Consider the following 26,378-nt stretch of genomic DNA (forward strand, 5'->3'; position numbering starts at 1 on the left):
TTGATAAGTCCCTTATAGATTCTGGATATTAGTCCTTTGTCAGATATATAGTTTGCAAGTATTTTCTACTATTCTCTGGGTCGTCTGTTTCCTCTGCTGATTATTTCCTTTGCTGTGCAGAAGCTTTTTATTAACAGCTTCTTGCATGTTGCCTGTGGATCATCTGTAATTGAGATTCATCTTGGCTAAGGGTATGTTGAACCCCATCTGAAATGACCCACATCCTTTTCCCAGGCCCCGTCTTCTCCCTGAAACAGAGGGTCGTGTCCTTGACACCCTAAGGGACAAGGATGAGTGGATATGAAAATCCACAGCCAGCTCCTGAACTTGATAAGACTAGATTGTGGTTAGTTAGACCCTGCCCAAAAATAGTAGCAGAAGGAAGGGACAGATGTGAATATATTAAGGAAGTGGAATATTGAGTGGGATTGATTGACATGGGAAGAGGCGGCAAGGAAGAAATATAAGATGATTCTCAGACGTACAATTTTGATGACAGAAAAAGATCCTGATTTCCATTGTTTTAAGGTCAAGGGGCTTGCATGTATCTAAGTCAAGTTTCCCAGTGGGAAATTGATCATATATATATTTGGATCAGGATTAGAAGCATGGCTTTGAAGACAAAAAAATGTTTGGTGCCAGAAAGGAGATAGTGATTGTCTAGGGCCAGGAAATGGGGGGTATTGACTGCAAAGAGAAACTAAGGGACTTATTGGGATGGATGGACATTTTAAATGTTAATTGTGGTGGTATAAATACATCTATATACATTTGAAAACATTCAGTAAATGTGAAATGGGTGCACTGTGTTTTATATAATTATAATGCAATAAAGTTCTGTATTTTTGTTTTTATTTTTTGGGACAGAGTCTTGCTCTGTTGCCTAGGCTGGAGTACAGTGGCACGATCTTGGCCACTGCAACCTGCCTCAGCCTCCCAAGCACCTGGGATTACAGGTGTGCACCGCCACACCCGGCTAATTTTTGTATTCTTAGTAGAGACACGGTTTCACCATGTTGGCCAGGCTGGTCATTAACTCCTGACCTCAGGTGATCCACCCGCCTCCTCCTCCCAAAAGTGCTGGGATTACAGGCATGAGCCACTGCACTAGGCCTAAAGCTCATTTTTAAATATGTTTTAAAGTCAAGTCATAAGTATATGCTATAGTTTGGATGTTTGATCCCTCCAAACCTCATGTTGAAATTTGGTCCCCAGTGTTGGAGGTAGGGCCTAATGAAAGGGGTTTGGTCATAGCAGCAGATCTCTCATGATAGATTAATGCCCTTCCTGGTGATGGGGGGTTGGCAGGGGGCAGGGGGTGTGGGTGAGTTCTTGCTCTATTATTCTCGAGACAGCTGGTTGTTAAAAAAGAGCCCCACACCTCCCGCCCTAACCTCTTCCTCCCTTGCCATGTGATCTCCGCGTGCACCAGCTCCACTTCCTCTTCCACCAAGAGTGGAAGCAACCTAAAGCCTTCATCAGATGCAGATGCTGGCACCATGCTTCTTGCACAGCCTGAAGAACTGTGAGCCAAATAAACCTCTTACCCAGCCTCTGGTATTTCTTTATAGCAACACAAAAGGACTAAAACAGTAAATTAAAACAGATGAGAGTGGAAAATATAAAACAGGCAAGACAGATGAGAAACATTAGAGAGTGAGATTAAAAAAAAAAAAAGGATAGAGGCTATAACTGTATATAACAGGTAGAAGATGAAAACTAGCAAAATCATTAGCCAGTGGTTAGCCATGACAGAATTATACCATTTTAAAGCTGTTTGGGAATTTATATGTCACCTAGTTTCACTTCATTCTACAGATGAAGGAGCTGGGGTTCACATTGAGACAAAATGTTTTGCTCAAGGTCATAAAGGTTTAATAACAAAGATAAAACTAGATATAAGCCAGAACTCCCAGGCCTGGGATGGCTGTGTGTTGAACGGCTCTGTCAATGGGACCCAGCTATAAATGACACTTTACACAAAAAGAAACCCCACTTGTGTCCTGCTGAGGGTGAAGCCCCAGTCACTGCTTTCTGTGTCTAGTGTTCATCAAATAGCCATGCAATTCCACATGCTTGTAAAAAGCCTTAGAAAGCAAAACCACCTTATGAGGAAGGAGAGGTGTTCCTGGCTGTCAGTACCTGAGATTTTGGAGTTAGAGAGAAACAAAATGTGTACCACTTGGCTGGAGAATGAAGGGGCCACTTTTCTGTTACACAAATACCTTAAACAGGGCTTTATTTCCCCGTGCGATGATGCATTTCTTCACATTGCACACGCACTTTCTGACAAATCAGATAAATAAGTCCACAGGCTAGTGAAAATTAAGAAAGTGTGGAGAACTTATTTAACAATGTATCAAGTCAAGTATCCTATTTTTATTTTTAATTCTTTTTTTTTAAATGAACCCACATAAGTGTATTTTCACTTATAATGAGAAAGACAAAAAGTTGACTTCATCAGTGAATATCTAACAGATGGAACCGGAGACATCTAGGGGAGAGGAAATAGAGACAAATATGGTTGTCATGGTTTCTTTGAGAGGCAGTAAACAAAGGGACACAAATGGACAATGAAATCCCCCATTGGGAAAAGCCACATGTCGCTCTTTTCTTTGTTAGATAATTGCCAAGCTCACTTTGAATGTCGGGACTTGGCAGGACATGAGAGAACAGAGATACTGTCATTCACCCCTGGCTATCCTCAAATCAGATTACCCTGGGACCACCCTATCCTCCTCTACAACAGACATCAAACAATTAATGACCACCTCAGATTAATCAATTATCCCAGTGGGCAGTGCCCTGAGGACATATGGGACACATGTAAACATGAGAGAAGCTGTGCACAGCCTGAGACCAAGTTTTCTGTTTAATTGGGAAGCAGCATGCCTATATGAGGAGAGCAACATTTCAAAAGCTTTGTAAATCCCATTGAACACATTCAGGTTTGTAGTCCCCAGTGTCACTTTCCAGCCATCTCCAAATTCATCTAAACTCAACTCCACCATATCTGGTTAATACATGAATAGTGCTAGAGCTTGATAAATCTCCATTGTTGAATGTTTCCCTAGAATTTGCTTGCAGGGGTATTAGACAAAGAGGGAACGGAGGTAGACAGGGATCCCTTCCCAACATCTTTTATGAGAGTAAAATTAAAGCCCAGTGCAATGAAGACTGTGCCTATATGATGTCAAACAGGCAAATGTTGGAAACAGTTAGTTTGGCTGAATGCACCAATGTTTTGTCTGGAGATTCTGATCAAGTTGACACAGACTAAAAGTCTTTTCCAAGGTCATCCTAGAGGCTGCCAGCACTGAGATCATTGCAGAAACCCCGGAGTTCTACAGCCATCCCCCTCCTTGCTATTGCCAAAACAGATTCTTTCTTGTCTGCACAAGATTAGAAGTTGTTTTCTCCTTGTTTTTCGTGCCCTTCATGAATGACCCCTTAAGTTTGCTAAAGGATTGTGCAACTTCAACGGAGCCCCTGTGAGGACATGGGGAATGTGGTTGTGTTGAGCAATCACTAGTTTTGGGGTGCTTGGCGGTGAGATCTGGCACCTGAGCCAGCTGCAGTCAGAGGGAGAAAGGGTGGCTTCACCTTGGCTTTGTGACATGCCCTCAGAAGCCAAGAAATCACTGCGCAATTTTTAGGTTGTTAGAATTTATCTCTTTCCTGAGTCTGTCCCAAAAGCCCAAAGCTTGCAACATCTTATTTCCTGTTTGGGGATTTCCTGAAATCAAAACTAAGACTTTGGCCCCGGTAAAGAAACCAATAGAAAGCCTCTTTTTCTGGAATTATGCTGTGTGCATCAGCTCCACTGCACAATTCTGCTTCGCCAACTTAACACTATTTTTGTATCTCCTCAGAAAGTGCATTTTTTACTCTCTTCCTTCATTATCCATACAGCTCTGTTACTCGTTATTGTCATTCCCTCCTGCAACTTTTTGAAAATTTGAAAGCCTCTTATTATAGTAAAATTTGGTGTGTTGTTGGTGTTTCAAAAGATAGGCAGAATATGAATTTTGGAGAACCATGTCATATTTGTCAGGGTTCTTCAGTGAAACAGAACCAATAGGAGATTACATATAGATAAGAAGATTTATTATGGGAATTGGCTCATTCAGTTATGAAGGTCAAGAAGTCCCACCATCTGTTCCACAATCTGGAGAAGAGGAGGGTTGGTGGTGTAATTCCCTGTAAGTCCGAAGGCCTAAGAATCAGAGGAGCTGCTGATGTAAGCCCCAGTTTGAGTCTGAGGGCAGTAGAAGGGTAATTCCCAGTCTGAATCTGAAGGCCCAAGAACCTGGAGTAACAATGCATGAAGGCAGAAGATGGATGTTCCAACTCAAGAATAGAGAGATAATTCGCTCTTCTTGGCCTTTTTGTTCTATCTAAGCCCTCAGTGGATTAAATAATGCCTGTTTTCATTGGCGATCTTTTTTACTCAGTCTACTGAGTCAAATGCTGATCTATTCTGGAAACATTTTCACAGACACACCCAGAAATATTTTACCAGCAACCTGAGCATCGCTTAGCCCTGTCAAGTTAGCATATAAAATTAACCATCACATGTTATCTTCTATAATTGCAAAAATAAAGAAAATTTTGGATAAGAATCAAATTAGAGAGAATAACAGACTTGACTAATGGCATCTTTGTTTCTTAGATCTGAGACTCATATGGGGAGGAGCGTAACAAGTAGGGCATGGGGGATGACATCATATGCTATTTTTCTTTGAACTTTATAGTCATTTCCCATAACTATGATCATGGTTTACCATAGTGTTGCTTCCAAAATACCAACAGTGCTTTTTTCTGAACTTTCGTTGTTTACACAAATATGTGATCTTTACTTCACAGTGCTTTGTGAGCCTTATTCTGCCAGTACCCACAATGGAGAAAGGGAAATACTTTTGGATGCAGAATTACAAGGGCATCCTGCAAACAAATCAGGTGAGAGACCACCACACCTAGGCTTTCCTATCAATGGGAGTATCTTTTAAGGCTTACACAGCTGCTGCAGGATTTTCCAAGTGTTTAAAAAGTGCAAACCAGATTATTTATTTTCCAATATCAGTATTACATCTTCCTTTCTAAAGAAGGGAAAAACAGGCTCACTTATAAGTGCTGACAGAGGCTCCCTTCCACTTGTAAAGAACTCATATTTATATTAAACGTTGTAAGAGTACAACTGGATTTTTCCATATCAATGCGGAAAATGAGCAGCTTTTTCAGGAGTATTGCAAAAAAAATTGCAGCAGCCTCCATCGACTGATTTAAATGCTGATCTCTTCTGAACACTCCCTCACAGACACACCTAAAAGTAATGTTTTACCAGCTACCTGGGCATCCCTTAGTCCAGTCAAGATGATATAAAATTAACCATCATGCATTATCATAAACCAACTTGGGTTGAAATTTGGATCTGCCATTTGTTAGTTATATAACCTGGGATGTTATATTTATATTGATATGTCCTGCTTCATCATCTCAGACAACAACATCACATTTATTTTAATATGAGCTTCTATCTTTCCTGTCTCAAAAAGGGTTTGATCTTCTTTTCTAACTATTCTAATAAATCTAAGAATTTTTGGGAGCCTATTAACCCAAGGAGTTGTTCTTGGTTACAGAGAGAAAACTAAAAAAATTAATCAGTACATTAGAAGACTCCATTCTCTATCACCATTACACCCTTGCAAATATATATATATATATTTCTCTCTGTATATACCTCTTAAGTTTTCTTTTGTTTTCCTCTATTCCTTTTCCTCCTATTTTTCTCCTTCTCTTAATTCTCTCAATCCCAAAAATTTGTTGTAGATGCACATACACATACAAAACTACATAAAAAACTGTCCTGTAGACCTAGGTGTTAAAGCCTGAGTCACCACCCCAGACTCTGTTTTCCCAAATAATCTCTACTGATAGGCAACTGGTCTCCTCTCTAACAGCTTGCCTCAATCAGGGTTCTTTAGTCCATTAGAGATGTTCTAATAATGTTGAAGCTCACAAAGAAGGGGGTCCATGAATCTAATCATGAGAAGGCAATCAGATAAATCTACATTATGGGATATTCTACAAGACAAGGCTGGGCGCAGTGGCTCATGCCTGTAATCCCAACACACTGGGAGGCCGAGGCGGGCAGATCACTTGAGTCCAGGAGTTCAAGACCAGCCTGGATAACATGGCAAAATCCCATCTCTCTATACAAAAAATACAAAAAACTTAGCCAGGTGTTGTGTTTCTGTAGTCCCAGCTACCTGTGAGGCTGAGGTGAGAGAATCACCTGAGCCCAAGAGGTATAGGCCGCAGTGAGCCAGGATGGCGCCACCGCACTCCAGCCTGGGCAACAGAGCAAAACCGTGTCTCAAAAATAAGTAAGTAATAAATAAATTTTTTAAAGGGATATTCTGTAAGACAAATATTTTTGAAATGTCAGTGTCATAAAAGACCAAAACCAAAGTGAAACAAAGTAAAACAGGAGAACTGGTCTAGATTAACAGAAGGATGTGTAAAAAATACATGCAATTCTCAGTTGGATCTTGAATTGGAAAGAAAAAATATAGCAAATCATCATTGGGGCAATTAGAAAACTATAAATATGGACTGTGCATTAAATAACAGTATTGTATCAGTGCTCAATTTATTAGGTGCAATAATGCTCTTGTGATTACTTAGAAGAATGTTACTGTCAGAATGTTCGTTCCCCTTCGAAGTTCATGTTGAAATCCTCACCTGCAAGATGATGGAATGAGAAGGTGTGGCCTCTAGGAAGTGATTAGATCATGAGGATGGAGCTCTCACGAATGGGATTAGTGATTAGTGTCCTTATAAAAAAGACCCAGAGTATTGGGCTCAGTCTGTAATCCCAGCACTTTGGAAGGCTGAAGCAGGTAGATTGCCTGAGCTCAGAAGTTTGAAACCAGCCTGGGCAACATGGCAAGACCCCATCTCTTAAAAAAAAAAGACAGGGAGACCCGACAGAAATTCTCACTCAATTTGCAATGTGAGGTTATAGCAAAAAGAGGGTTGTTTATGAACCAGGAAGCAGTCCCGCACCAGACACCAAATCAGCTGGCACCTTAATTTTGGACTTCCCAGCCTGTAGAACTGTGGAAAATAAGTTTCTTTTCTTTGTAAGCCACCAAGTATATGACATTTTGTTATAGCAGCCGGAATAAACTAAGACAAATCACAGAAGATGGACGGGTGAATTGTTACAATGGCTGCAACTTACTTTCAAACAGCAAAAAAATAAAGAGAAAGTAAAAGAGATAACGCAAATGTGGCAAGATATTGTCAATTGATGAATCTAACTGAAGAACATTCAAGTGTTATTTATAGTATTCTTACATCTTTTTTGTACTTCCAAAACTTCTTCAAAATAAGATATGGGAAAATGGGTTTTGTAAGGTGAGGAAGAAGGATCTCTAAGTCTCAATGATTTGCTTTCCAAGAGTTTATGGCACCTATTCTCAAATTGCCACTTCTTCCTATAATTGACTTTTGACTTTTCCGTAACTAAGATGTCTGGTGAAGGCACTATCCTTTCCAAACACAGAAAATTACTCCCACCCTATAGAATAGAGGGAGCCTCAGTGCCTTACATCACCATATGTAAAGGGCTTGCACAAGAGGTTCCAGCTAGAATTCAGATCATCTCCACCAGGAGGCTTTGGATCTGCTCTACAGCCACAAAAAGAAACTATTGGCACATCTTAACTATTGACTTCTCACAATGAAAAGAAGTTTAAGATTTCACCCCACCATGGCTATATTATTTCCATTTTATTTTGTTTAGTATTATAAAAGCAAGGAAATCAAAAACTATCTACCTCAGCCAGGTGCAGTGGCTTATGCCTGTAATCCCAGCACTTTGGGAGGCTGAGGCAGGCAGATCACCTGAGGTCAGGAGTTTGAGACCAGCCTGGCCAACACGGTGAAACCCCATCTCTACTAAAAATACAAAAATTAGACAGGCTTGGTGGCGCACACCTGTAATCCCAGCTCCTCAGGAGGCTGAGACAGGAGAATCACTTGAAACCAGGAGGCGGAGGCTGCAGTGAGCCGAGATCATGCCACTGCACTCCAGCCTGGGTGACAGAACAAGACTCTGCCTCAAAAAAAAAATAAAAATAATAAAAATAATAAAAAAAATAAAAAATAAAATAAAAATAAAAACAAAAAACAATCTACCTCAAATGGTTGTGTCAGATAAGGGCCATTATATATGACAGAATACAGCAAAGTGCCTGGCACACAGTGTACCCTTAATAAATATCAGTACCCTTTTTCCTCATCCAAGGATCTCATCACCAGAGACTGTTTCTGAACATAGTGGTACTGAAACACCTTTTCCTCCCCTACACCCCCTATAGCTCAAGTGACCACACATCCCAGTTTATGCTTATTGTCCTGGCTTAACCAATAGTGCCTCTTTCAATCTCAGAGTGCCCCAACTTGGATGATAAATTATAAGGTCACTCTACCTATTGTTGTATTCTTTCCAGAAAATGTATCCTGCTAAAAGGCACAGAGAGCTGCATGGTCTTTCTGAATAAAGGCTACCAAAACGTGTCTTCAATGGTAGCCCTGAAGTCACTGCAAAAATAAACACACAAGCAAACAAATGGGGAGGGGGTGCCCCAGCAGACACATTTTAATTTTACTGTGGAAGTGATGGAAGTGGTTCATCACTTACAGGTTAACCAAACATTTGAGGTGGATTTTAGACCACAGAAACAGGAAGTAGTAAACATCTGTGATGAAACTTTGATACTTCAAGATGCTTGTCTTAGGGACCAACATTTTCTCAGACTAGCAGATTATTTCCATGGTGAAAGAGTCTTCTTATTAATGGCGTGTGAACTATATACATGATGACTGAAAGCAGTTCATAAGATAAAATTCATCACCTTTTCTGAGGCACTGAAGCTGAGTAAATATTGACTCACCCCAGCCTCTCTACTTAAGGTGAACAGATGTGGATTGGCTGGAGCAGAACTGCTTGCCCCTGTGGGCTCACCATAGTTATTTTCATCCCCCAAGCCCAAATTGCCCAGTGTTGACAGAAAAAAATGCCTCCTCTCCCGGGGAATAGGAATAAACACTGGTTTAAAAATAAAAAGGACTTATTCTGGACTTGCCAGCTCACTTCAAATGTGAACTTTTAGTACTTTTAACACATCTCATTAATAACATAGCCCATTTAATATACTCTATAAATAGAATCCATTTGTATCACATTTCATGTTTCAAATAGAGTGACAGATATCCAGGAGGTAAGCTGTATCTCACGAGGCGTCCACAAAACAGAAACAAAAGTTTCGTTGAAGTGGTTTACATTTTGCTAAAGCATTTCTGTTCTAATTCCCTGCTAGAATTAGAATGTAAGCTCTGTGGTGGCAGTGGTTTTGTGACTTCCATTCACTGCTGAATCCCATTTGCCCAAAATAATTCCTGGCACACAGTAAATGCTCAATAAAAATATATAGAATATGTTAATAAATTTCAGGCAGTTTAATATTCTGAGTAATGCAAAATAATCATAATTTTCTTGATATGGTTTTAAGGCATTTTTCACGTTCCTTAATACATTTTTTTCTGTGTTTCCCAACTGAAAAACCAAGCCTTCTTTTCATTCATTGATCGATAGCTCTGGTTATCTCTTATCTTATTCCAATTTTCAAATTTTAAAAAAATGATTTTTAAAATCTTCACTTAAGAGCAATCGCAAGACATGTAATTGTCAGACTCACCAAGCTTGAAATGAAGGAAAAAGTGTTAAGGGCAGCCAGAGAGAAAGGTCAAGTTACCCACAAAGGGAAGCCCATCAGACTACCAGTGGATCTCTTCTTGGCAGAAGCCCTACAAGCCAGAAGAGAGTGGGGGCCAATATTCAACATTCTTAAAGAAAAGAATTTTCAACCCAGAATTTCACATCCAGCCAAACTAAGCTTCATAAGTGAAGGATAAATAAAATCCTTTACAGACAAGCAAATGCTGAGAGATTCTGTCACCACCAGGCCTGCCTTACAAGAGCTCCTGAAGGAAGCACTAAACATGGAAAGAAACAACTGGTACCAGCCAATGCCAAAAACAGGACAAATTATAAAGACCATCGATGCTATGAAGAAACTGCATCAATTAATGGGCAAAATAACCAGTGAACATCATGACAGGATCAAATTCACACATAACAATATTAACCTTATATGTAAATGGGCTAAATGTCCCAATTAAAAGACACAGACTGGCAAATTGGATAGAGTTAAGACTCATCAGTGTGCTGTATTCAGGAGACCCATCTCACATGCAAAGACACATACAGGCTTAAAATAAAGGGATGGAGGAAGATCTACCGAGCAAATGGAAAGCAAAAAAAAAAAAAAAAAAAAAAAAGCAGGGGTTGCAATCTTTGTCTCTGATAAAACAGAGTTTAAACCAATAGAGATCAAAAGAGACAAAGAAGGCCATTACATAATGGTAAAGGGATCAATTCAATAAGAAGAGCTAACTATCCTAAATATATATGCACTCAATACAGGAGCACCTAGATTCATAAAGCAAGTCCTTAGTGACTTACAAAGAGACTTAGACTCCCACACAATAATAATGGGAGACTTTAACACTCCACTCTCAAATGAGACAGATCAACGAGACAGAAGGTTAACAAGAATATCCAGGACTTGAACTCAACTCTGCACCAAGCAGACCTAATAGACATCCACAGAACTCTCCACCCCAAATCAACAGAATATACATTCTTCTCAGCACCACATCACACTTACTCTAAAATTGACCACATAATTAGAAGTAAAGCACTCCTCAGCAAATGTAAAAGAACAGAAATCACAACAAACTGTCTCTCAGACCACAGTGCAATCAAATTAGAACTCAGGATTAAGAAACTAACTCAAAACCACACAACTACATGGAAACTGAACAACCTGCTCCTGAGTGACTACTGGGTAAATCACAAAATGAAGGGAGAAATAAAGATGTTCTTTGAAACCAATGAGAACAAAGACACAACGTACCAGAATCTCTGGAACACATTTAAAGCAGTGTGTAGAGGGAAATTTATAGCACTAAATGACCGCAAGAGAAAGCAAGAAAGATCTAAAATCGACACCCTAACATCACAATTAAACAAACTAGAGAAGCAAGAGCAAACACATTCAAAAGCTAGCAGAAGACAAGAAATAACTAAGATCAGAGCAGAACTGAAGGAGATAGACACACAAAATCCCTTCAAAAAATCAATGAATCCAGGAGCTAGTTTTTTGAAAAGATCAACAAAATTGATAGACCACTAGCAAGACTAATAAAGAAGAAAAGAGAGAAGAATCAAATAGATGCAATAAAAAATGATAAAGGGATATCACCACTGATACCACAGAAACACAAACTACCATTAGACAATACTATAAACACCTCTACACAAATAAACTAGAAAATCTAGAAGAAATGGATAAATTCCTGGACATATACACCCTCCCAAGACTAAATCAGGAAGAAGTTGAATCCCTGAATAGACCAATAATAGGCTCTGAAATTGAGGCAATAATTAATAGCCTACCAACCAAAAAAAGTCCAGGACCAGACGGGTTCACAGCCAAATTCTACCAGAGGTACGAAGAGGAGGTGATACCATTCCTTCTGAAACTATTCCAATCAATAGAAAAAGAGGGAATACTCCCTAACTCATTTTATGAGGTCAACACCATCCTGATACCAAAGCCTGGCAGAAACACAACAAAAAAAGAGAATTTTAGACCAATATCCCTGATGAACATCAATGAAAAAATTCTCAATAAAAACTGGCAAACCAAATCCAGCAGCACATCAAAACGCTTATCCACTACGATCAAGTCAGCTTCAGCCCTGGGATGCAAGTCTGGTTCAACATACACAAACCAATTAACGTAATCCATCACATAAACAGAACCAATGACAAAAACCACATGATTATTGCAATAGATGCAGAAAAGGCCTTCGACAAAATTCAATAGCCCTTCATGCTAAAAATTCTCAATAAACTATTGATGGTATTGATGGAACATATCTCAAAATAACAAGAGCTACTTATGACAAATCCACAGCCAATATCATACTGAATGGGCAAAAACTGGAGCATTCCCTTTGAAAACTGGCACAAGACAGGGATGCCCTCTCTAACCATTCCTATTCAACATAGTGTTGGAAGTTCTGGTCAGGGCAATCAGGCAAGAGAAAGAAATAGAGGGTATTCAATTAGGAAATGAGGAAGCCAAATTGTCCCTGTTTGCAGATGACATAATTGTATATTTAGAAAACCCCATCATCTCAGCCCAAAATCTCCTTAAGCTGATAAGCAACTTCAGCAAAGTCTCAGGATACAAAATCACTGAGCAAAAATCACAAGCATTCCTCTACACCATTAACAGACAAACAGAGAGCCAAATCGTGAGTGAACTTCCATTCACAATTGCTACAAAGAGAATAAAATACCTAGGAATCCAACTTACAAGGGATGTGAAGGATCTCTTCAAGGAGAACTACAAACGACTGCTCAATGAAATAAAAGAGGACACAAACAAATGGAAGAATATTCCATGCTCATGGATAGGAAGAATCAATATCGTGAAAATGGCCATACCACCCAAAGTTATTTACAGATTCAATGCCATCCCCATCAAGCTACCAATGACTTTCTTCACAGAATTGGAAAAAACTATTTTAAAGTTCATATGGAACCAAAAAAGAGCCCGCATTGCCAAGACAATTCTAAGCAAAAAAAACAAAGCTGGAGGCATCATGCTACCTGACTTCAAACTATACTACAAGGCTACAGTAACCAAAACAGCATGGTACTGGTACCAAAACATATATATAGACCAACGGAATAGAACAGAGGCCTCAGAAATAACACCAGACATCTACAATCATCTGATCTTTGATAAACCTGACAAAAATAAGAAATGGGGAAAGGATTCCCTATTTAATAAATGCTGCTGGGAAAAATGGCTAGTTATATGTAGAAAGTTGAAACTGGATCCCTTCTTCACACCTTATACAAAAATTAATTCAAGATGGATTAAAGACTTAAATGTTAGACCTAAAACCATAAAAACCCTAGAAGAAAACCTAGGCAATACCATTCAGGACATACACATGGGCAAGGACTTCATGACTAAAACACTAAAAGCAATGGCAACAAAAGCCAAAATAGACAAATGGGATCTAATAGCTTCTGCATGGCAAAAGAAACTACCATTAGAGTGAATAGGCAACCTACAGAATGGGAGAAAATTTTTGCAATCTACCCTTCGGACAAAGGGCTAATATCCAGAATCTATAAATAACTCATACAAATTTACAAGAAAAAAACAACCCCATCAAAAAGGGGGAAAAGGATATGAACATACACTTCTCAAAAGAAGACATCTATGCAGCCAACAGACACATGAAAAAATGCTCGTCATCACTGGTCATCAGAGAAATGCAAGTCAAAACCACAATGAGATACCATCTCATGCCAGTTAGAATGGCGATCATTAAAAAGTCAAGAAACAACAGATGCTGGAGAGGATGTGGAGAAATAGTAATGCTTTTACACTGTTGGTGGGAGTGTAAATTAGTTCAACCATTGTGGAAGACAGTGTGGCAATTCCTCAAGGATCTACAACTAGAATTGCCATTTGACCCAGCAATCCCATTACTGGGTATATACCCAAAGGATTATATATCATGCTACTATAAAGACACATGCACACGTATCTTTACTGTGGCACTATTCACAATAGCAAAGACTTGGAACCAACCCAAATGTCCAGCAGTTATAAATTGGATTAAGAAACTGTGGCATGTATACACCATGAAATACTATGTAGCCATAAAAAGGATGAGTTCATGTCCTTTGCAGGGACATGGACAAAGCCGGAAACCATCATCCTCAGTAAACTATCCCAAGGACAGAAAACCAAATACCACATGTTCTCACCCATAGGTAGGAATTGAACAATGAGATCACTTGGACACAGGGCAGGCAACATCACACACCGGGGCCTGTGGGAGGGATAGCATTACGAGAAATACTTAGTGTAAATGATGAGTTGGTGGGTGCAGCAAACCAACATGTCACATGTATACCTATCAAACCTGAATGTTGTGCACATGTACCCTAGAACTTAAAGTATAAAAAAAAGACAACTTCATTTATAGAACTTCTCAACTAAAAAAAAAAAAGTATTTAACTTGTAAAAATTGCTCTCTCCAGTACTTAACACTTCCTTCTTTAGAATTATAAAAACAAATGATAAACAAACTGAAAACATTATTCCACATCATTATTTCTGCATTTATTCAGTGTCAAAAGTAACATTTGTTAATATTACCACCAATCTCCTCAGGAAAATCTTTTAAAGTATTGCGAAGTTGTCAAGCTCAATATGGTGGATATTCATTTTCCCAAATTTCACTTTTCACTTGAAAGCTGAGATTTTTATCATTGGCAACAAATTCTGTCTCTTAAAGTGACAGGCTCACTTTGTTTTCACAAAAATTATTGACAAAAACACAAGACTGAGTAAGCATAATTTGTCAGATTTTTTAAAGTAAAAATCGTATTCCATAGAAAAAACAGTTAGTTCAGCTCACAACTCAATCACACAAGCACTGTGAGACTCCTATTATACTGTGATATAGAGCACAAGTGCTTTACTCTTATTTTTGTCACACAGAATATTAAAAAGACATGTACTGGCTGGGCGTGGCGGCTCACCTGAGGTCAGGAGGTCGAGACCAGCCTGGCCAACAAGGAGAAACCCTGTCTCTACTGAAAATAGAAAATAAAAAATAAAGTAAGATAAAAAAGACATGCTCTTAAAGGTCAAGATTTAATAAAATTCATCATTTGTATTGCTTCAGTAAGGGCATTCTTATGTAAAACTGACTTTTTTCCCTCATGAGAGGACTCATCAGATTAATTTACTCCGTTTATACAAGAAGCAACTTATGTTACATTCATTCCAAAAGCTCTTGGGATAATATCCTAACCCAAAATCATTAATATTACCCCTACCTACAGTAATGGTCTTTAAATGTAATTACCTTCATAATCAGTTTAAAAAAAAAATAGAAGTTTAAAATTTCAAATATTCATAACGGCCTATTTGGGCTAGTCGAATCATCTTCTCTGGTAAGCTGGGGTAGATGATGTGGTTATGGTTTGCCTGGGAAATAAAATAAACAATAAATTTTTGACCTAATGCTCAAAATGCCCTTGGAGGCATTAATCAATTCCAGTTCTGACTCATTTCAGAGGCTTAGAGACAACAATTCAACTGCTCATGTCACTTTTCCAGGAGGATACAAAGGGGCAAGGGTAATATAGCAGGTAAGAGGCCTCAGGAAGATAAAAGAAGGTCTCTGCTGGCCGGGCGCGGTGGCTCACGCCTGTAATCCCAACACTTTGGGAGGCGAAGGCGGGCAGATCACTAGGTCAGGAGATCCTGACCATCCTGGCTAACACGGCGAAACTCTGTCTCTACTGAAAATACAAAAAAACTAGCCCGGCGAGGTGGCGGGCGCCTGTAGTCCCAGCTACTTGGGAGGCTGAGGCAGGAGAATGGTGTAAACCCGGGATGTGGAGCTTGCAGTGAGCTGAGATCCGGCCACTGCACTCCAGCCTGGGCGACAGACCGAGACTCCGTCTCAAAAAAAGAAAAAAAAAAAAGGAAAATACAAAAAATTAGCCGGGCGTGGTGGCCGGCGCCTGAGCTACTCCGGAGGCTGAGGCAGGAGAAGGGCGTGAATCTGGGAAGCGCAGCTTGCAGTGAGCCGAGATCACAGCACTGCACTCCAGCCTGGGTGACAGAGCAAGACTTTGTCTCAAAAAAAAAAAAAAAAAAAAAAGGTTTCTGCTGGTCATGACTGGTCATATGATCGTTGGGATACAGCCACACCTCTGCCTGACCAGAGGCTTGGCTGTTAAGCCCAATGAGTTGAGAGGACAATAATCCTAAAGAGTCACTTCTCCTTGATGCCTCTGCCCCTTGCCGATCTCCTTAATTGGGCCTACTACCAGCACCAATGGGGTTGCTAAGTTAATGGGTTGAATCCCGGGATATTAGTGGGGCCACATTTTACTAGTGAGAAAGGTTAATATGACTTAAAAGTAAGCTCCCACGCATTGTACTCCATATTCTCGCATCCATATCACATGGAGAGCAAGAGAGGGCTTGTCTCTTAGGAGAAAGGCTGATCAGGCTCTTCTTCTTCTTCAGTTGATCTTCAGTATGAGCAAGTAGGGTCAAGACCTACATATCTAGTCATTTTTCTCTCCTCTTTCTTATTGTAAGCACATTGAATAGACTAGTCCCAAGATTCAGAATTGGGAAATGGAAAGACAGTAAAAGATTCTCTCCTAGTTAGACTTCAAATCTAAATAACATGCTCAGCTCCAGCTTATACAAGAAATCAGTGTACTGCATTTATGTGGTTTGCAAAGCTACTATAAAGAGGCTGTTTGAGTCTCATTATCCTATTGAGAGTTTTGTGCAAAACTCCACCAGAAATCCCACGGAGGGTGGGAAGAGTCAGAGAACAATTTAAGCATTCCTCAGTCCTTGGTTTTAACACCTTCATAATATCAAAAGGCTCTACCCAAAACCCTTCACACCTGTCTCTCCTATGTCTTACTCCTATCAGCAGTGGCGCCTAGTATAATGCTTATTTTGTAACACGATAAATGTGTACCACCCCAGGTACTATCATCAATGATTCCCTTTTTCTGGACAAATCTCAATCAAGCTCTTCAAACACAAAAGGGTACTGACTACAGATAGTAACCACTACAACCAGCATCTATTGAGCTTAGTGAATACCAGCTTATTTAATCATCACAATAACCTCACGGGGGGTTGGATATTATAACATCCATTTTACAGACGAGCAAACTGAATCTTAGAAATGCCAAATAACTTGACCAAGATAATAAAGCCAGTATGCTGCACAGTGACAACTAGATATTTCTTTTTTTTTTTTTTTTTTGAAACGGAGTCTCACTCTGTCACCCAGGCTGGAGTGCAGCGGCACGATCTGGGCTCACTGCTGGCTTTGCCTCCCGGGTTCACGCCATTCTCCTGCCTCAGCCTCCCGAGTAGCTGGGACTACAGGCACCCACCACCATGCCCGGCTAATTTTTTGTATTTTTAGTAGAGACAGGGTTTCACTGTGTTAGCCAGGATGGTCTCGATCTCCTGACCTCATGATCTGCCTGCCTCGGCCTCCCAAAGTGCTGGGATTACAGGCGTGAGCCACCGCGCCCGGCCAAACTAGATATTTCTTAGAGTCATCATTCTATATCCCCTCTGAGTTTTTCAGGCATTTTTATGTCTGTAATCAAAAACAACAAGATATATGCTGATATTAGAATTACACAGTAAAGATATTACCATTAACAATAAAGATTAAAAGAAAGAAATTTTCTAAGGAAAATTATTTGTAAAATATCCAGGATTGCAAAATTACCTGAAACCAACTAACCACTACTATTCTTGGTCTATTAATTTCTAAATAGTATACTTTGAAGACTCCAAGGAAGACATATGTCACTTATCCAAAGTTGTACTCATCTTGCTTTTAGGGTAATCAACATAATTCAGTGAAAATTAATTCTATACTGATGCTATAGACTGAATTCTGTGTTTCCCCAACATTCATGTTAAAATTCTAACCCCCAGTGTGATGGCATTAGGAGGAGGAGACTTTGGAGAGTGAGGTCATGATGATGGAGACTACTGAGAGTTCTGTCACCCCTTCTGCCACGTAAGGACACAGCAAGAAGACAGCCATCTACGAACCAGGAAGTGGACTTTCCCAGACAACAAATCTGCTGGCACCTTGATCTTGTACTTCCCAGCCTCCAGAACTGTGAGCAATAAACTTCTGTTGCTTATAAGCCACCCAGTCTATCGTATTCTGTTATAGCAGCCTGAGCTCCTAATGAATTGTCATCTTTAGCAGGACTAATATCCTATTAATGACTTTTTTAAATGCACATTTTCCTGGGCATTTTCCTGGGCAGGTCGGCACTGTGCTTGGATTCATAGTCTTCTATAGATAATGAGCAGGTTCATCTATGTGTAATATACAATGTGTGGCTGAAGGAATGATGTTCATTTTTGCTTATGTCTTTTACGCATAGAACACTATATGTTTCCAATCTGTTACTAACAATGATAACGACCCCAACTGATATTCTAGTTACTAGAATCTAGTTCTTAACAGCAACAAAGAAGCCAGTCAGCATTCAGGTTCCAAAATACATTTGCTACATGATCAAGGGTCAAGGTTGCATTCATTTTTAGGCAAAGACTATTAACTACCATTAGTGATCATTTTCTCCAACATTTCTGAAAAGGCCTCTGACTACTTTGTCATATGGCTTTAAAAAATTAGTCCTTGAATGGCTAGGCACAGTGGCTCACGCCTGTAATCCCAGCACTTTGGGAGGCCAAGGTGGGTGGGTCACTTAAGGGCAGGAGTTCAAGACCAGCCTGGCCAATATGCTGAAACCCCATCTCTACTAAAAAAATACAAAAAAATTGTCCGGACCTGGTGGCAGGAGTCTGCCAGCTACTTGGGAGGCTGAGGCAGGAGAATTGTTTGAACCTGGGAAGTGGAGGTTGCAGTGAGCTGAGATCACACCACTGCACTCCAGCCTAGGTAATAGAACAAGACTTCATCTCAAAAAAAATAAAGTTCTTGAAAACAATCCAAGTAAAGTGTTCTGAAGGACTAAGCAAAATGTTGCATTGTACAAACTCTTTCACAGCCATGAGGCATTCCTCACAACAGTCCTGTGAGGGAGAGGTTGTTTTCTTAGAATATTTCACAAACAGAGACAGTGAGGTAAAGTGAAACGTATGGCAAAATGGGATCAACATAGATTAATGATTTTATTTCACTAAATTTGTTCAGGGATACATACTTCAGAAACGCTTAGAAAGGATTTTATCTATGGACTTGATGAAGAATTAAGATGGAACGAGACTGCCTGAAAAGTTGAGGTTTAAGACACACACAGCCGCACAAGCACTGGGTATTTGCTTCAGGCATTTATGGAGGAGAACTGAAGTTACCATGATAATATCTTGCCAGAGGCATAAATCACCTCTCAGGCTTTCTTTTGAGGGTTCAAAAACAAAAAACAACTCACTTCATTTATATGCAATTTAAAATCTGATCTTTAACAAGCAATCCCCCTTTCCAGTCTTTATTTATTTATCAAATAAAATGGCAGAGAGAAATTCCCTTTCATCCTCAATACCACCCATTAAGTATGCTCCTCCCTCCAAACAGCGTGCTTCCCTTGAATAATATACAGCAGTTCCAAAATAGTTTGTTACCCTCTTTAGTAAAAACATCTACAAAATTAAATTTCTTAAATGTTGATGAACAATTAAGAGTGTTACACAGGGAAAAAAAACAAAAACAAAAAACCTTCCAAGACCAGCCCAATCACTTCTTTTTAGATGTAAAAACTAAGGCCCATGGAGGTTAAGAGACATGTCCAAGATCATATTTAGTTAATGAAAGAGCTGGGATTAGGAAGAACCCAGTTATAGACACCTTCTCTCACCCAATGTGATCCTTCTGGCTTCTATAAGGAGGTATTGGTTTTCGTTCTCCTTTCTCAATGCTGGCTGACAAAGCCCAGCCAGAGCTACCTAATGAAGATACTGCTCACTGCCAAGCACACCAAGGGCACAGTCTTCAATAGGAGCCAAAGCTAAGGAGGCACTTGTCAATTCCCCCTCATGCCATGACACAAACATGAGCATCACAGACTCTTCCTGTCCTCTGGCTGCCTTTTGAGGCTTGCAGCTTTCCATGATGAAGAATAGAAACCGTGACACAACAGTGGCAGCAGGCTTTTAGTATCATCTAGAAGCCTCCCCTCCCTCACGTGGAAAGAAAACGTGAACCAGTGTTTTCCTCCTTTTCTTCTGAGGTGCTCCAGTAGAAGCCCCAGACAGGACAGCTCAACCTTCTCTGTGGCAGGATCAGAAATGACAGGAAATGCTTACAAACTGAATGCTGGTGGCTGCCACCATGACAGGCTGTGCATCATCCTACGAACAGACAAATCAGCTTCAGCACAGTTGGAGTTCCTGGGGGTATTCACTTCTACTCTTGCGCTGCTCAAAATGTCCAGGCTGTCCAGACTGAATCATAATCATAGCAATTCTTGATATTATTCTGCTCAGCAGAAGGGATAAGTGGTAACATCTCACTAATCAAACACACAGGAGTTACTGTGTCTTTACAAGACATTCTACTTTGAAGGGAAAATGGGAGGCGATAGGGCAAGGCATAACTAAAGAAGGTTAGAGAGGTGGCTCAGGGTATGAAGAAGAAGGTAGACACACATATGTTCTTTTCACTTGAAGAGTGGATAGCGGATAAACTTGAAACAGCTTTTATTACTCACTTACATCCATGGAAACCAACAGATGGGATCTCTCATTTCCAAGTTCTAATGTATTTCATGTTCATGCTCAGCTGCAGGACACCGGGTTTGCCAAATACCAATAAGCTGTTGAGAGTGAGGTGAGTATCAAGAATCTATAGCTAGATTGTCTCCCTCCACTGCACAAGGAAAGTGCTCACTTTAGGTGAATTTCCACAAAAGGCAGTAAGTATGTGGGTCCACAGACATGGACATGGAAGATAACCAGTGTTCATAAGAAACATTTCATTTTTTAGTATAAAAAATATAGAGGCAACCCCTAAGGGTAATTTACATCTACTCTTTGAAAGGGCTCATTATGAGTACTGCAGCAACTAATTATTATCCTGCTGGATAGTCAACAGAATAGCTATTACGTTCAAATATTAAGGCAACCTAGAAAATAAATCTCAAGAAGGCTTTAGTCTGTTTCATTCTGATAGTTTTTGAAATCAGTCCTTGAATACTAGGCCCCAAAACTCTTGAGATGAAAAGTTTTGATTCCTATCAACCAGCCACCTTAGTGCCTGGGCTTCTTTCTTGGATTGTTCAAAGCTGGATATCCACATCTCTCGCAAAGAGCTCAAAGGTGGAGCCCGGATTGGTGAGAAAGCAAACACCGTGGGCTTTGGGCAACTCAGGTGGGTATCTTCTGCCTCCCATCTTTTGGGTGCTAAGCCCTGCATGAATAGAAGAGAGAAATGAATTAAAAACACGTGATAAGGAAGCACAATTCCCGTGTTCCCATCTCACAATAATGCAACGCAGCCCAGACTTTCCTTAAAGCAACAGCTTTACCCCATGGGGATAAAGCATGGGAAAGAAAGCATCTCACATATTGCCTCACTTAATTATTATGGCAAGCATATTCAATAGGTGCTACTACCCCATTTTCCAGGAGTGGAAACTAAAGCACAAAAAAGTCACATAAATTGCCCCAAACAGTATATACTTAAGATCGAATGTCGTTCTCTTTAGATTCTAAAGCCTTCCCCTCTCTCTGGTTATTTATCTGTTGATTTATTTATTCCTTTTCCCCCTATTATCCCACCCCTACCCTCCTCCCCATAGGCAAATATTTTAAGATATTTAACACAGTTCTTTATATTTGCATGTAAGTGTATTTGAATACTCATTGCGAAATGTGTTCTCAATCTCTAAGCATTTATTTTTCATATACTTATATGTTATTGTATATCACATTTGTTTGCTACTTTTTCACCACGCACTGTTTTTACGTTTATCTATGTTGTCACATGTTACAACTAATCCCTTGTTTTTAATATATTTCCACTGCACTCAACTGTCCCCAGGACTAAGATGTTTCCACCCAACCATAATGATACCTGACATTTGCATAATACCTCCCAGCTTCAAAATGCCACCACAAGCTTGGTCTGTGCTCAGTCTCGGCTTATTTCTGTGGTCTCCTAACTAACCCCTTGATTCTACGTTTGATCCTCTGCAGGCTGCACTCAGCAGCCCTTCTCATTCCAAGTTAAAGTCCAAGTCCTTAAAATGGCCTACATGTTCAGGATTTGACCTTCCAATAATTTAGAAGCGAGAAAGGGAGAAAATTTTTAAAAAGTAAAAGAGAAAAAGGGGAGACAGAAAAACTCCAGAATAAAAGAGTGAACACACATATCCAATTTCATTTCCTCCAGAAACGCCATTAAAATGAGAGTTAAAGGACTGTTCTTGAAAGGCATTAACCTGTAAGAATTGGGAGAATGGAAGAGGGCAGATGAGTAACAAAACATAGAATAGGAAAATTAACAACTTCACAGTGGGAAAACCTAGCACATACCACCTGAACCAAGCAATCGAAGCTAATGTTACCAGTTACACATTATGTTGGTATAATGCATCCCCTGATACAGGGGTCCTCAGCTCCCGAGTCATGAACCAGTACTGTTCCGTAGCCTATTAGGAATAGGGCTGCAGAGCAGGAGGTGAGCAGCACGCACGTGAGCATTGCTGCCTGAGCTCTGCCTCCTATCAGATCATCAGCGGCATTAGATTCTCCTAAGAGAGTGAACCTTATTGTGAACTGCACACACGAGGAATCCAGCTTACTCACTCCTTACAAGCGTCTAATCCCCCACCCACCCACCGGTTTGTGGAAAAACTGTCTTCCACAAAATCAGTCTCTGGTGCCAAAAAGGTTGGGAACAGCTGCCCTAATAGGATGCAATGAGAACACGTTTACCTCTGTGGTATTATTCCCCAAAATCCATAACCCAAGTGTTAACATGAGAAGACATTAGACAAACCATATGAAGGGACATTCTACAAAATACTGACCAGTACTCTTCAAAAGTTATTAAAAATAAGAAAAAGCTTGAGCAACCGTCACAGATTGGAGGAGACTAATGAAACGTGATGGCTTAATTACAGCCTGGTATCCTGGATTTGATCCTAGAGCAGACAGAGGATGTTACAGAAATATGGCCAAATACGACTAAAGAGAAATATGACTAGACTCTGCAGTTTAGCTAGCAGTAATGTGCCAATATGAATTTCTTATTGGTGACAAATGTACCACAGTTACATAAAATGACAGCATGAGGGGAAGCCAGGGAAAGGGCATACAGAACTCTGAACTATCTTTAAAAAGTTCTGTAAACAAAATTAAGTTTTTTTAGTAAAAGACAATGGCAAAATGCCTTCAAAATTCTGAGAAAAATGGATGTACATTTTAGTGGTTTACAGTCAGCTAACCTATTGCTTAAATTTAGGGTAGAATGAAGACATTTTCTTTCCTTTCTTTCTTTTTTTTTTTTTTTGAGAGGGAGTCTCGCTGTGTCCCCCAGGCAGGAGTGCAGTGGCGCGATCTCGGCTCACTGCAACCTCCGCCTCTTGGGTTCCAGTGAGTCTCCTGCCTCAGCCTCCCAAGTAGCTGAGACTACAGGTGCCTGCCACTATGTCTGGCTAATTTTTTTTTTTTTTTTTTTTTTTGTATTTTTAGTAGAGACGAGGTTTCACCATGTTGGTCAGGTTGGTCTCGAAATCCTGACCTCAGGTGATCCACCCGCCTCAGCCGCCCAAAGTGCTGGGAATACAGGTGTGAGCCACTGCGCTCGGCTGAAATGAAGAAATTTTCATACATTCTCCCATGTACCTCTTCTCAGGAAACGACTGGAGAGTATGATCATCCAAAACAAGAGAATAAACTAAGAAAACAGGAGACATAGCATGCAGGAAACAGATGTCAACAGAAGAGAAAAAAATAAAAGAAAGAAAATTCCCAAAATGCTGGGGAAGTGACATCTCAGGCTGCTGCTCCACACTAAGGTAGAGGACAATAAGCACACAAGGGAGTGGGTCAGAGGCTCTGGGAGAGATCCCTTCCACAAGGTCAAGAGAGCTGGACACCTGCCATATCTCAGCATCTTCAGAGGCGAGTTAAACAATCAACAAAGACTGAATGACTGACAGGTACATGGAAAAATAATCAAATAAGAAGGCAATTATTACCTGGGAAAAGACAAAAAACTGTATATCTAAGGGGGGAAAATGATAGTGTACTACGTGGTTTATTTTTTAATAACAGTCACACAGTTATAATCAAACACTGAATATTTTTTAAAAAGTATGTAAATGTGTTACTTTGTAGAAACAGAGAGTAAATAGGCCAGGTGTGGTGGCTCACTCCTGTAATCCCAGCATTTTGGGAGGCCAAGGCAGGTGGATAACTTGAGGTGAAGAGTTCAAGCCCAACATGGTGAAACCCTGGCCAACATAGTGAAACCCTGTCTCTACCAAAAATACAAAAATTAGCCGGGCGTGCTGGCATGTGCCTGTAGTCTCAGCTACTCAGGAGGCTGAGGCAGGAGAATCACTTGAGCCCAGGAGACAGAGGTTACAGCGAGCCAAGATCATGCCACTGCACGCCAGCCTGGATGACAGAGTAAGACTCCATCTCAAGAAAAAAAAAAAAAAAAACAGAAAAAGAAACATTAGATAAATACCAAAAAAATTAAATAATTAGCTAAATATTGTGGTTGCTTCTTGTGGGAGGACACAAAAGGGAAAAGAAGTGGAAGACTGCTGTTTTTATTAATTAACTTTGTAGAAATAATTGATTCTTCAACCTACATGCATGTATATATTTTTCTTTAAAAAAAAAAAAAACTGTCTTAATGGGAAGACAGTCCATTATGTGTCAGGTTTATAATAATTAGAATCTTCATCCGTCCCAAATTTAGAAAGCATAGCAGAAAAACCAGTTTGGCAATATAAAAATGTGGGTGCTACCTATGATTGGCTCAACATATTTTCTTTTCCTTAAAGCTCCCATAGGAAATATATGAGGAGATACTAGGAGTATTTAGTGTGAAGAGGTGATGACTCTGAGCGAACAGAGTTTGTCTTCAAGCAAAGAAGTCCCTTCAAGTGAAGGGACTATGTAAGTGGAAGTGTAAATTAACTTGTTTGGTAAAATGTGAAGGATAGAGATTGCCAAGTCCTCCTTTCTCTTGGGAACCACTTATGGATTATCATGAAGTCTCATTTCCAAGGGCCTAGACCTTGAGCAGGGATTCCTTACCAAGCACAGAGAACCAGAGTGCAAATTGAAATTGCAAACCATTAGGAATGCTAAGACTTAAAATCTGGGAAATCTATGAATACCAAGTTCAAAGGACCAAAGGTAGGCTCAAAATTGTGATTACGTTAGCCAGAGTTCATGGCAGGATAGAGACTGGATTTGAAGCAAGAGCAGAACAAAATCAAGTAAGGAGATGCAAAACAACTTTCAACTTTTGAGAGGCCACTGTTCACCCCTATTGGCTGGTAGGTATAGACGCCAGACTGTATCCTGCCAAACTGAGGAATCAGAGCAGGTAGCTAAGAATTGACTATAAAGGCCGGGCACAGTGGCTCACACCTGTAACCTCAGCAATTTGAGAGGCCGAGGCAGGCGGATCACGAGGTCAGGAGTTCAAGACCAGCCTGGCCAACATAGTGAAACCCCATCTCTACTAAAAATATAAAAAATTAGCTGGGCATGGTGGCATATGCCTGTAATCCCAGTTACTCAGGAGGCTGAGGCAGAAGAATCACTTGAACCTGGAAGGCAGAGGTTGCAGTGAGCTGAGATCACGCCATTGCACTCCAGCCTGGGCAACAGTACAAGACTCTGTCTCAAAAAAAAAAAAAAGAATTGACTATAAAAGGGGAAGTTTCAGTTCAATAGAAAGAATCATTAACTGTCAAAACAAACAAAAGATAAAATAAGCTACCTTTAAAAAGAATGAAATCACCAACACTGAAAATGCCCCAGCACAAATTAATGGACGCCTTGTTCACGATACTCGAGTCATCAGTCAGCTGGTAATTGTACGGATCACATAACCTTCCATGGTCTTCCCAACCCTGACCTTGCATAACTGTTTATATGAGAAAGTCAGTAATAATACCCTATTTCCTTGCCTTCCCACTCAGGAGAGGAGCCCATTAAGTGTAGGATAAAGTTCCAACTCAAGGTGACATCACAGAGAAAAGAATCTTATGAAATGAACTCTTTTCACTCTAATATTATGCCAGAAATACTTCACAGTATGACCCGAAGGAAGTGTGTCTGATGAAGTAGTTATGACAGTTTTAGAAGTAACTTTAGTTTCAGCATCCCTTTCCAGCTGAGGTCTCGGGCAGAAAAACCAGCTGTTTCTAAAGTATGATTTTTAAAAGATTTTGTTTCCAAAGAGAACATGGTTCCTAGCAATGACAAAAATACAGATAATCCTCAAATTCATAACTTCTTGAGCCCATCAGGGAACTGAATCCAGAGGGTGACAAAGCCCCTTTGAGGAAAGATGGATAATCTGTTTCACCTCTGGCAGAACACAGGAGAAGAGGTGATCACCATAAA

At 40.0% G+C, this 26,378-nt stretch overlaps 1 protein-coding gene and 1 long non-coding RNA gene across 2 annotated transcripts in view; one reads left to right on the plus strand and one right to left on the minus strand.

Annotated features, from left to right (window-relative positions):
• LOC140712190 (uncharacterized) overlaps window positions 1-17,835 on the plus strand; it is a 162,715-nt gene extending 144,880 nt beyond the window's left edge. The window contains exon 3 of the long non-coding RNA XR_012093674.1: window positions 17,736-17,835. This is a non-coding gene — a long non-coding RNA (uncharacterized lncRNA). The remainder of the gene's footprint in view (window positions 1-17,735) is intronic.
• A 1,094-nt stretch (window positions 17,836-18,929) lies between these two features.
• The window catches only part of FUT10 (fucosyltransferase 10), a 120,519-nt gene continuing 113,070 nt past the window's right edge, over window positions 18,930-26,378 (minus strand). The window contains exon 5 of the mRNA XM_007962145.3: window positions 18,930-21,186. Within this exon, the coding sequence (XP_007960336.1) occupies window positions 20,959-21,186 (228 nt within the window). The 3' untranslated portion in view covers window positions 18,930-20,958. The remainder of the gene's footprint in view (window positions 21,187-26,378) is intronic.

This window comes from Chlorocebus sabaeus, chromosome 8, assembly GCF_047675955.1.
Source record: "Chlorocebus sabaeus isolate Y175 chromosome 8, mChlSab1.0.hap1, whole genome shotgun sequence".
In the NCBI taxonomy this organism is placed as follows: Eukaryota; Metazoa; Chordata; class Mammalia; order Primates; family Cercopithecidae; genus Chlorocebus; species Chlorocebus sabaeus.